General features: G+C 41.6%; 1 protein-coding gene across 2 annotated transcripts in view; it reads left to right on the forward strand.

Moving 5' to 3' along the window:
- Window positions 1-2,186: 2,186 nt before the first annotated feature.
- The window catches only part of LOC131958299 (serine/threonine-protein kinase NLK), a 58,206-nt gene continuing 48,002 nt past the window's right edge, over window positions 2,187-12,390 (forward strand). For both annotated transcript variants that reach the window (XM_059323258.1, XM_059323257.1), the window contains exon 1: window positions 2,187-2,658. In XM_059323258.1, the coding sequence (XP_059179241.1) occupies window positions 2,447-2,658 (212 nt within the window). In that variant the 5' untranslated portion in view covers window positions 2,187-2,446. The remainder of the gene's footprint in view (window positions 2,659-12,390) is intronic.

A 12,390-nucleotide genomic window follows, 5' to 3' on the forward strand; every position in this document is an offset into this window, starting at 1 on the left:
AACTCGAGACTTGATACGGATATGATTAACGCGTTTATTATTATTTAGTGAGGACTTTAAAAAAATATTTTTTAAATAGTGGTGGATTATTGTATATTTAATGAAACTAATTTATTTTCTTCTTTTTAGTGCATTATTACATAAAAACGTGTAATTAAAAATGTTTTTAAGCATTGTTTTCAATACTAAAATGTTTTTAATATAAAAAAGTTGCACGACTAAAAACAATTTCGCAACAAATGAACATGAACAATAGGCGTATAATAGCGCGGGAGAAGTTACTTTATACAGGAAACTAATTAATTCTTTAAAAAATTAATTAGGCGTTCAATTAAGTCAAATTTGATGTCATATTGCATTGTCATCAGGTCTTGACCCACGTGCCAAGTTTGAAACTAATCAGTCCGTTAGAAATGGTCGCAATTTCGCTCGCCAGTTTTGATCTATGACGGATGAAGCATGTCAAAAGCCCGATGAAGCAAGTTAAATTAAAACTTAAAAAAAAAACAACAACAGACAGACAGACAGAAAGACAGACAGACGGACGGACGGACGGACGGATAGACAGACAGACAGACAGACAGACAGACAGACAGACACACAGACACAGAAAGACAGACAGAGAGACAGACAGGAGAACCAATGTATGAAAAATCTTGGTCATTTTTAACCAACCTCTAATCCATGTTGCCATGTAACTTCGATGTAAACATTTCCAGGAACCCACAGATACTGTGACGTTACACTATAGCCTTTTTAAAATGTAATGTTATAAACTGAATTTACAGCCGTTTTTTAACGTTTAAAAATAGCCGTTTTTGTAAATTGAAATAGAAATTGATAAATAAACTCTATGTTGGACAAGTGGATTCTAGAATGATTTATTAGCAGATTCATCCACATTTTAGCTTTTTAAGTAGGCTACACTCAATCTGTAAAATTTAAACAGGAAATTAACATTTATACATTGACCATAAATAGGGTTATATAAAGGGAAAAAATATTTTAAAAGTTGACAAATCATCAATAAATCCATACCTATGGCTCTAGTCATTAGAGGGCGTTGGTTTATTTTAGCACATTATTTCATGCAGATTAATTTTATGTACTGTCTGTTCTTCATGGACTTCTCTCCACATCGTCTATCCATCTAAGTCTATGTCTGCTTTTTAGTCGCTTTTCTTTAGGATTTTGGTCACAAACCAGTTTTACTCCTCTGTTGTTTGCCATTATTGTGAAGTCTTCACAAAGATGAAAATGCGATAGAGAATATTAGAATTGTTTCCAATTAAGCAGATATAATCTAGAAACCAGCAGACAAAAATTGTTATATTTAATTGCACGAGAATGAGAGCATTGATAACATTTGATAGTCGCAGATTCATTTTGTAAGTCCGAAATCTAATTCTAATTCTGTCACAAAAACAGTATTCTTTAATTTTATAAACAGGGGAAGCCACATTCTAAACAAAAACATTAGTTTTTAATCAGTTAATTCCCCTCAATAAAAAAAAATGACAACAAACAGACTTTGTTTTGTTTCAAGCCATATTAGTAAACATAGTTTTATGGTTGTTTAAAATAATTATTGTAGAAGACCAAGAATTTATATTTAAAAGCGCTTAATTCATACAATGCTAATTTTAAAAAATACATATAGGCCTATAGATCTATATATATCTCAATTTCTAGATGAACGTTAATTCTGAATTATTTCAACGCTTCTTGTTGGTACATATTTTATTTTGATTAAATTGTTAAACCAGCAATCACCATTAATTTACCATTAAAAACACACCACTAATCGTTATTGATATTTATTTAAAGATCGATTAAGTAAAAGACAACAAAGAATAAAGAACAAAGCCGATATTCTCCCCACGTTTTGTAAAGTGGGACCTCGTGAAACTGTGTCAGTGTGTGAAAAATTTAGGCTTGACTTAGGGGGCGGAGCCAGGCCTTTGTATAGTGAACTTAACAGTTTCTGGGCTACAGTTTTGCTTTATCTTTGTTTTAAACATCTTTAAAAATAAATTACTTCACAGTGGTTAGACAAAAGTATCATAAAATCATTATATTATTTTAATATTATTCTATGTTAATTAAAATGGTTTAAATCAAATCATAGCAAGATACGTTTTTTTCCTCGCCAACACTGTGCGTTGTCGGAACTGGAAACTGTGTAAGGCGTTGTCACGTGACCAAGTTTCTTTGTGTGCTGGCTGGGTCGCGTGTGAGTCAGGAAGTGTCCGCATATCAGCTCTGTTCATTCAGCTGTTTGGACCTAGCTTAGTCGTCGTGAAGTCCAAATTTTGGACTCATCCGTTTAGGGAGTATACCACTGGGTGTCTGTGTGTATACATGTCACTAAAGTCAAAGTAGTATACACGATCGACCAAAAATTTATGCGGGCACACCAGGCTCAGCTGTGCTAGTGTAAGGGCAAATGGCCATGGCGGTGGTGGGGCAGAGAGTTGAGAGAGCGAGTTCAAGGCATGTTATGGCTTTTCACAACTCTTCCTCAAGCCCCAGTGTAACTAATAATCAACATGTGGGACTTTTGGCTATCCCTGTCTCAGGATCCATCATCAGTCCCGTTACTTATGCATCTGAAACGCCAGACAGGCCGATTGGATATGGTGCTTTTGGAGTTGTATGGTAAGCAGTAATCTAATCTTTACTCTAGATTCTAGAATCAAACTCTGGATCTAGTCTAGATCTAGAGAATCTAGATATCTAGATCTATCTTTTCTTCTTTCAACAACACTCATTTCTCCTGAATACTGACAGTTTTTAAGACCAGTCTACATCAAAGTTACCCTTGTTTGATTGAACTATTCACTCTCATATGTGGAGTGGATAGATCTAGTTCTAGATCTAGAATCTAGAGATTCTAGATTCTAGAACTAAAATCTAGATCTATCTATTATTCCATCAGTGTACATTACTCATGATTGCTGATTTTAGTCCTGCAACAGCTGTAGTAGTCTAGTAGTAGTAGACTTAAGTAATAAGTAGACTAGACTCAGTTATCAGATCTAGATCTAGACTAGTAGTGAGAGGGTGTCTCAGTGAAGAGTATACTAGGCTATAGATTACCTGTTTGTGTTCAATATTTTAATAGGCCCTAAGCATTCTTTTAAGATCCTAAATAGTAAGTCTAGCAAAAATATTAGGCATACAATAGGCCTAATTATTAATTAGGCCTAAATCCAATATAGAGTCTAGATGTAGATCTAGAGATCTAGATCTAGATCTAGGTCTAAATGAAAACAGTGGGTATAAAAAAGTATAAATTTTCTAGGGACTAGCTAGATCTAGATCTACATAGCCTCCTTTCAAAACAAAGAAAATAGACCCAATGAAAATCCAAAATAGAATCTAGTAAATCAAGTGCTATTCTCATTGTTTTGAATCAGCTACTCAACTATTGGATCGAAAAGCAGCACAATAATTGATTTTCTAATTAAATAGGTCCATTATGAATCAATCCTTACCCTAAGTTGTAGGCCCCTAAGTAAAGTTAGATTAATAATAGTTAGGCCTATGGCCTATAGTCTATTCCTAAACTTATTCATATCATCCCTTAATAGTAGATCTATAGAAAGTAGACCTATAGTAGAGGCTCATTTGTTTTTGTTTTAGAACATGATTATCTTTACAAATAGAACATAATTAACTAAACAAGATCCACTTTTTACTTGATTTTAATTTAAATAAAATAGGCCTAATGATTAGGCCTAGGCTAATTAGCAAAATGGGTTAATGGCTATTCAATAATGCTAGCCCTTATTACAATTATATTTATTTGTAGTTAGTCAAATGTCAAAGCACTATTTAGCTTAGCTAGGCCAAAGCTTTATTACATTTTATTAGTGTGTTTTAGATATTCTGGTATTAACATTACTTTAGTTGCTATTTGTGTGTTTACAATTTGGCAAATCTAAAAAAAATTGTATTTGGCTTAACTGGGGGAAAATAGACTTTCAATGTGGTTTCTCACTTGTTTTGTTGCTAGTTTTGCACTGTCATTGCTGGCCCTTGTTTTCCATAAGAAAATGAATCATTGTTTTGTCCTGCTATTTCTGTTCATTGATTGTGCATTGGTTGGTGGTTGAGAGCAGAAAGTGTTTAATATTTTCATCAGATATTCTTGGTCTTACTAGCTAAGTCACTCTTGATTCAGCTGATTTTTCCTTGTTCTATTGGTTGTAAGAATAATTTATAACAGGTTACCAGTCCTTGGTTGATTTTTTAAAATAAATTCGCATGATTAGCTTTTATATCTTGTAGAGAAAAGTGAATGAAATGAGAAGGCAGTAATATTTATTTATTTTTCTGAAAATTTTGTCCAACAAATAATTCTCTGCACATGTGTGTTTCATGTAGAGAATTTGTTTGAGTAAGCTCACCATTTAAAAGGGTAGTTGAACTCCCAGAGTTTATATTAAAATGTGTGGTGTAGATTTTCTCCTGAGTTGTATGTTTCCACCTGCCTTTATACACTTATAGTGTGTAAACATTTCTCCGCAGTTTGTGATCTTGTTACAAGCAAACAGAATATAAACACAAGTTTCAGAGTAGCCCAGCTTCAACTTAAAACTGTTAAGATAATAGTAAACTTTCTTTGATTAAGGTGTAAGTTGTATGGAGAGGGGGTGGGGAGGGGGGCTTAGTGTGCAAGAATTTGATAGTGGCCCTGGGGTGGGGAGGACAAAGCCATGGGGAGCAAGATTGTTCTGAACCTTAGGCAGGACATTGCCCTCTTCCACCTACCAATCAGAGACAGCCATTTCATTATCTGCTTCCCAGGAGAGAGAGTGGTTCCACCCTTACCCACCCCCTCCCTCCACTAGCAAAGTACCTCTGGTTAGTGATGCGAGGGGGAGGGTGGGTGAAATATTGCCAGGCGTTAAGTTACTTCCAGAGAGCTGAAGGTTGGTACTGACTGGCTCTAGGAAATCTTATCACAGTCAAGCTTGTACCTACATGGGCGGCTCCGTGAGATGGCTTCTTTTATTGTTCATAACTCATAGCTGAGATAACCTTTACCTACAACTAGAAGGAATCTTATTTCAGTCAAGTAGATTTGGTTATTATATAGTAAATATTGCTGTGGAGTTGTATTTTAACCATCAAAGATAAAATGTAGATGCATTACAAATAATTTTTTTTAAAATAAAATTTTAAAAAGTGGTATGATACAATTACATTCAAACGTGGCGTGACTACATGCATTTGGCCCTGTGAGTTGATTGTCAGTTCATTGCTAGCATCTTTATTAATGGTCCCGATCTAAGCTTGTCTTTATACTACGACAGCCCACTAGCTAGTTCTCTTGTGGCGGAGTCTCCTACCCATCGCTTGTCTCGGGGCCATTCCGAGTTGTGCATTGTTCAACTGGGGGTGGGGCGTGATGCTGAAAGGGTGTCAATTTCACCCTCCCGCACACAAGTGCCACCCTGTTTTATAGACCGGCTTGACACTTGGGTTACCTCAATGTCTTCTGGTGCCCCGGCTTGTCTCAATACATAACCAAACGATCAAGTCTCTGCTGCTTGTTAGACTAATGTAAACTTGTGCAATTTTTAATATCGTTGGCACTTTTAACTAGCGCGTTTTTAGAAAGTCACTAGTAGTTTTGTTCCTAGTTATTTTTCCAAGAAAAACCACTGTACCAGGATGTCTATTTAAATCATTTCATTTTTAAAATGCACTTCTACTTGACCACAAGTTAAACTGACGGGTTCAACTTGACCACGGCTAGCGGGTTTAACTTGACCACGGCTAGCGGGTTTAACTTGACCACGGCTAGCGGGTTTAACTTGACCAGGCCTGCATGAACTGAGTTTGACCAGGCCTATGAATGTGCCGTTAAGAGCTATCCCCATCTATGGAGGGGTCAGGCTGAGACGACCCCACCCTGACCAGGCCAGCCAACAGGAGATGAACGGACCTGACCAGGCCGTGAACTGTGCCCTAGTCAACCCAGGTCGTTCACTCGCCCTGCCAGGCGGGCTACCAAAAGGTGATGGGGGAGGGGGGGGGGAGAGAAAATATTTCCTTGTTTGTCATTCTGCGCCCTTTGTCTTTCTCCTCACCTATAATGCCGAGATGCATGCATGTTTGTACCACTTATGTCATGTAATTAGCGAATATATTGTTGTCAGTAGAACCGTTGCTAGACAATAAACGCATTGTTTTGTCGACCTTCGCCCCCCTTACTTTTATTTGTCTGGAGCTTGACTGTCATGTAAACACCGGCTATTAGCACCCTATCAATCAACTATTTATAGCTCGGCCTGGTAAGTCTATGAAGCCATTGAGGCCGAACTTGCAGACGTTTACTGCCGTGTGGCGTACACATCCAGACAGGGACTGCTAGATGGCTCAGATCACTTTCTGCAGGCTGCTAATCTCGCGGTCTTTAGATGCTTCTTCTATTTTCATGATGGCTTGTTCATTCAATATGCTCGGTTCCTTTGTAGTTATTGACTAGGCACGTTGAAAGCCTGTAATAATTGCGTCATAAGTAGATCATTTCAACATGTTTTTGTGACATGTTGATAGCTCTAGTAGCGAGATGAAGTCAGTGGTGCGTGACTGTAGGTGCGACCAGATGGGGAGCCACAACGTAGATAGCATTGTTATCTGAGCTAAGCTTGCACCTGTCAGCACTGATTATTCATCTATGATGAATATTCAAACAGTGGTCACACCGTCTACCAGTTGATGTTCATACAGTTATGGGGTAGAGGATATTTGTGTAGCATGGCGGGTGTCACACCGTCCATCAGTTGATGTTCATACAGTTATGGGGTAGAGGATATTTGTGTAGCATGGGGTAGAGGATATTTGTGTAGCATGGGGTAGAGGATATTTGTGTAGCATGGGGTAGAGGATATTTGTGTAGCATGGGGTAGAGGATATTTGTGTAGCATGGGGTGGAGGATATTTGTGTAGCATGGCGGGTCTCAGGCTCTGGGATGTCATGGTGTGGCTGGATGGCAGCCATGCGTGTCATTTATATCGTCACTACACCCCCCCCTCCCTCGTGGCTTAATAACGGCGTCAGTTTGATGTAATCCTCTTGGAATGAATATAATTTGAACGTGATATGTTATGTAACATTACATTTTCATTGAAAACGTTTTTTTTTAAAATGCTGATTGATGCAGTACACAACCCACGTCTGGTAGACCTGAAACTTGTAAAGCCCACATCTTTAATCGTCCTCCCGTAATCAACACACACCTGCAACTCTATTAAATGTGCCCCCCCCCATTTCAAACGAAACCTACCACGGTGTATAGAGACCGAGGACAGATAAGCCAACCAGTGCAGACGGCCCGTTAACCAGTACCGTCTCGTCTTGCTCTCATCTACGTCACGTACCGTGGGACTCGGTACAATCTACGGCTTGGTTTGATTTCTCATTAGTCTCAGATGGCTGCTTGATTAGGTCTGTGCTAATTGAGATCAAAGTTTGTGGGTACTTTACACGGTAATAGATCTCTCTACCGTCCTCGTACCCTGATCCGCTGAACATTCCAGTCTCCATAGGGTCGATTCTTGTCGATAGTTTTTTTCTAGATCTGTAACTATCTCTATACGAGGAAGTAGGAATATGTCCATGGGACATAGATCTAGTTGAAGACTGTAGACAACAGTGTTAAGACCTGACCGTAGGGATACAACATTTACAACTTTTGACTTCATCATCAAATTGGTAGCCAGCCAGTACTATTGGTAGCTAATCTGTGCTATTGGTAGCCAACCCTGTGCTTATGGTAAGCAACCAGAAACAACACACTGCACTGTGTAGTGACAGTGTTAGGTCTATGTCGTGACAGTGTTAGGTCTATGTCGTGACAGTGTTAGGTCTATGTAGTGACAGTGTTAGGTCTATGTAGTGACAGTGTTAGGTCTATACTCTACCCAACCCACGTACACTTTCCTACTGGCTGTGGCTAGTCTATGTCGTGACAGTGTTAGGTCTATGTCGTGACAGTGTTAGGTCTATGTAGTGACAGTGTTAGGTCTATGTAGTGACAGTGTTAGGTCTATGTAGTGACACTGTTAGGTCTATGTCGTGACAGTGTTAGGTCTGTACTCTACCCAACCCACGTACACTTTCCTACTGGCTGTGGCTAGTCTATGTAGTGCAGCTTGACGTCATTCTGATGTTTTGTGTATGTGGTGACGTGGGTCTAGCAACAACACACAACACGCCCGTCCACTTCAAACTTGTATTGTTGATGGTTGGGTTGAGTATGTTTTATCCAAGTTAAACATAAACAAAAAATCTGTTGAGATTAGTTAACAGGACAATGCGAAGGTTTGGGGCTCGAAGGTTTGGGTCTCGAAGGTCTAGGTCTCGAAGGTCTGGGTCTCGAAGGTCTGGGTCTCGAAGGTCTGGGTCTCGAAGGTCTGGGTCTCGAAGGTTTGGGTCTCGTGATTTTTTATTAAACTGCCTTAACAGTCTTATCCACTTCTTTATTTTTGCGAATAAATAAAAATACCCTACAGTTAGTACACGGATTTTTGTACGCTTTCTGTACACAGCTCAGTTAGTGCTCAATTTACTAGTGACTTATTACCTGCCACCCCTCACCAACCTTCCGTCCCTAGACATGTACATGCTTCTTGTTTCAATGACGTTTTTATGTTGTTTTTATTTAAAGATGGTACACGACCGTTTTCCATTGGCTCTTGTTAGTTGGCCCACAATACACACAGTTAAAAAACAATTGTGTGTATTTAAGCAAAAGTTTCCGGGTAGTAAAAAATGTAATCCTGAATTGAGTCGACCCGACATGCACTGGACAGAAGATAGGTGTGACGTAATGTGTGACCTGACAGTATTCATCGCCTCCTACCACTGGACCAGATTTGCTATCGTTGATTGATTCGATAGCTGCTGGTTTATTAGTGCATCGCTCCCAATCAATGGCGTCAATAGACTGGTGGATTTACCTCGTCAGCCGCTCTGTGGGCTCTATTGTTGGGGAGTAAGTCAAGGAAGTTTTACGGCCGCAAGTCATCGTCCACATCACAATGTGGCTAGCTTATAACTTTTGTTGCTAGTCCACATCACAATGTGGCTAGCTTATAACTTTTGTTAGTCCACATCACAATGTGGCTAGCTTATAACTTTTGTTGTTAGTCCACATCACAATGTGGCTAGCTTATAACTTTTGTTGTTATTCCACATCACAATGTGGCTAGCGTAAAACTTGTGTTAGTTTAGGAGATTAGGCCTACAGTATAGCTAAACAAAGACTTATCATTGTCTAACTGGGTCATCGTGGTCTGTGTCAACACACTGACCTGTACTGCAGAAACACATAACACACCACCGGTCACGTGATACCTTTCGTTGATTGACAGTCAACTGTTATGGGGGGGGGGGTGATAATTGTTGGCTAAATACTCAAACAGTGAAGGTTGTCCTGTCACAAATGAGGTGCTGTGAATGATGTGTGGGACAACTCGGTGCTAGCAAATGGTGCCGTCCCAGTGTGATGATCATGTCAGTAGATAGCCATAGTGGCTACATGCTAGTGGTTAAAGTATGATTCTGACTGGGACCTTCATTAAAGTATGATTCTGTCAGGGACCTTCATTAAAGTATGATTCTGACAGGGACCTTCATTAAAGTATGATTCTGTCAGGGACCTTCATTAAAGTATGATTCTGACTGAGGAAGACTGGCTTCTATTTCTCTTCACTAATTAATCGCAGCCATTTATTACCACTGAATGGGCTATACGTTACAGGTCGCAGCCAACTATGGATGCCCCCCCCCCCCCCAGCACTACCATATCTCTTCCAGTCGTCATGAACCAGCATGAAAAGTTCAGCCCCTCCCCCCCCCCCCCCACCTACCCACCCAGCGCTTGTGGTCAGCTGTGAGATGATGCCCAACCTTTTGACCAGGTCTGTCCGAATTCCCCGCATACTCCCCCCTCCCGTAGTGACCTCTTGACCGTCGTTAACCCGGCTGTTACCTGCCCACATCTGATCTAGCTACTGACCGGCCTTCTCACTGCCCGGGGACTGATGCTAGCCCGTCTCAATGTGCCATACATACCTGGTACCTCTGCTGTTAGTGTTAGCTGACGTCCAGTCGATGACTCCGCTCTACTTTTTGTCTGATTTTTGACAACACATTTTTCAACACAACCGTCTATCTTTTTGATGTTTACCAAGCTTTTAATTTTTCTACTGGCAGTACCCATGTGTATGGGGGGGGGGGGGGGTGATTAGCGGGTCAAAGGTCAGCATGGTGTCCGTGCAAGAAAGACTTGGTCATCAGCCCGGGGTCAAGGCAGATGGACAGTTTTCTCATCTTCCAGTGATGATTGTGTCGCTGGCAAACTTGTCTATCCTTGAGCCTGTACTGCAACTCACTGGTCAGCTGGTCCACTGTCGTGGCCAGATTTTGTATAGATCTAGTGTGATGGCCCTCTGGATACTACGGAGTTTTTTTTTATTTGAACGAATAGGATGATCGTCGGGTTAATCTTCTTAGTCAGACAACACACCAGTTGTGTGGTAGCCATTTGTTTCAAGTCAAACAACACATTTGTTGTACTGTGTTCTGTGTTATGGTAGCCATTTGTTTCAAGTCAAACAACACATTTGTTGTACTGTGTTCTGTGTTATGGTAGCCATTTGTTTCAAGTCAAACAACACATTTGTTGTACCGTGTTCTGTTGACCTGTCTGACGTAAGCCTGATCTCACTGTGTCAACAAAACGGCCCTGACATTGAGCCGACCCAGGCTAAAACCAGGTGACCCGCTGATGTCATGTTCGGCTAACCCTGACATCTGGAGAACGGATGAGCCGATACACTCTAAAATACCTGCGTTTTGAGGAAATAGTTCACAGTCCCCCCCCCCCACCCCGGGCTGTAGGAAGTGCTCAGGTAACCAGCGCACCCCTCTATCATGTCACCTGGCTTATACACAGCCGATGTGCAGAATAATACAATCTGTGTCCCTATACAGCATACATCCCTTACCCCCACCCTCCTACAGTCTGCTCCCCCACCCCCTTACAACCTGCTCCCCCCCTCCTACAACCTACTTCCCCACCCTCCTACAGCCTGCTCCCCCTCCTACAGCCTGCTCCCCCTCCTACAGTCTGCTCCCCCTCCTACAGCCTGCTCCCCCTCCTACAGCCTGCTCCCCCCTCCTACAGCCTGCTCCCCCTCCTACAGCTTGCTCCCCCTCCTACAGCCTGCTCCCCCTCCTACAGCCTACTCCCCCCTCCTACAGCCTACTCCCCCCTCCTACAGCCTGCTCCCCCTCCTACAGCCTGCTCCCCCCTCCTACAGCCTGCTCCCCCTCCTACAGCCTGCTCCCCACCCCCCTACAACCTACTTCCCCACCCTCTTACAGCCTACTCCCCCACCCCTACAGCCTGCTCCCCCCTCCTACAGCCTGCTCCCCCCTCCTACAGCCTACTCCCCCACCCCCTAACCCCTACTCCCCCACCCCCTACAGCCTACTCCCCCCTCCTACACCCTGCACCCCCGACCCCCCTACACCCCACACATGCCCAACCCTAACAGCCTTATGTTAGCCATGAATCACCCAGCCTGCTGTAACACACAGCATCATTACGTATCCAGCTACCATCCGAAGCCAGCATGCTAATGCCATTGATTCCACCGGTAGAGGCGTTCATATATTTTTCCTCCACACTTCACCTTCCCGTATCTTGTAGGCTGAGATACACACCTGGAGACAGGTCTGAGAAGTGTTGATCACCTCAAACCATCTCACACCTAGGTAAACATTGGTGTGTGGGGGATGCCGTGTGGAGTGGCTAGATCTAGGTCATGGTCCTGCTCGACACTAGCCTTGGACAGCTCCCTGTGCCACTAATTATCAATTAATTGCATAATTAATTTGGGCTCATGCGGTCAAAATTCAGCTACTCATTTGTAATGACAGCTGCACATGTTTTAGCAGGAGACAGCCAATCAGATCAATCCGGCGTTTACTGTTTCAGAACAAAAAATTTCTACATCAATGAAAAAAAATGTTAAAAAAAAATCTAGTTACTGATAATGAAGAAATAACAACCTACGTGTGTAGTTTCTAAAATTAGAATCTGTACGTCATAAGGGCTGAGGTAGCGTATAATTTAGTTACAGTCGCTTATTGTGGTAAACATACCCGTCATCTACCCATCCTTCAATACCGTTAAGTATCCAATAAAAGTACATACATTCCATTGGACTGAGTTGATGGCTGACGGGCGGGTAGGGTAGTCTCCAACTAGCGAGCGTAGCTTGACCTTGTTACAGCTCACCGAGGGCCGTTACGTTCCGTGTTGTGGTGGTGATGTTGTGGGGTTACACATTACAAAACGGACG

The sequence above is a fragment of the Physella acuta genome, unplaced genomic scaffold (assembly GCF_028476545.2).
Source record: "Physella acuta isolate Inbredline_101_S28 unplaced genomic scaffold, ASM2847654v3 ptg001312l, whole genome shotgun sequence".
NCBI classification, from domain to species: Eukaryota; Metazoa; Mollusca; class Gastropoda; family Physidae; genus Physella; species Physella acuta.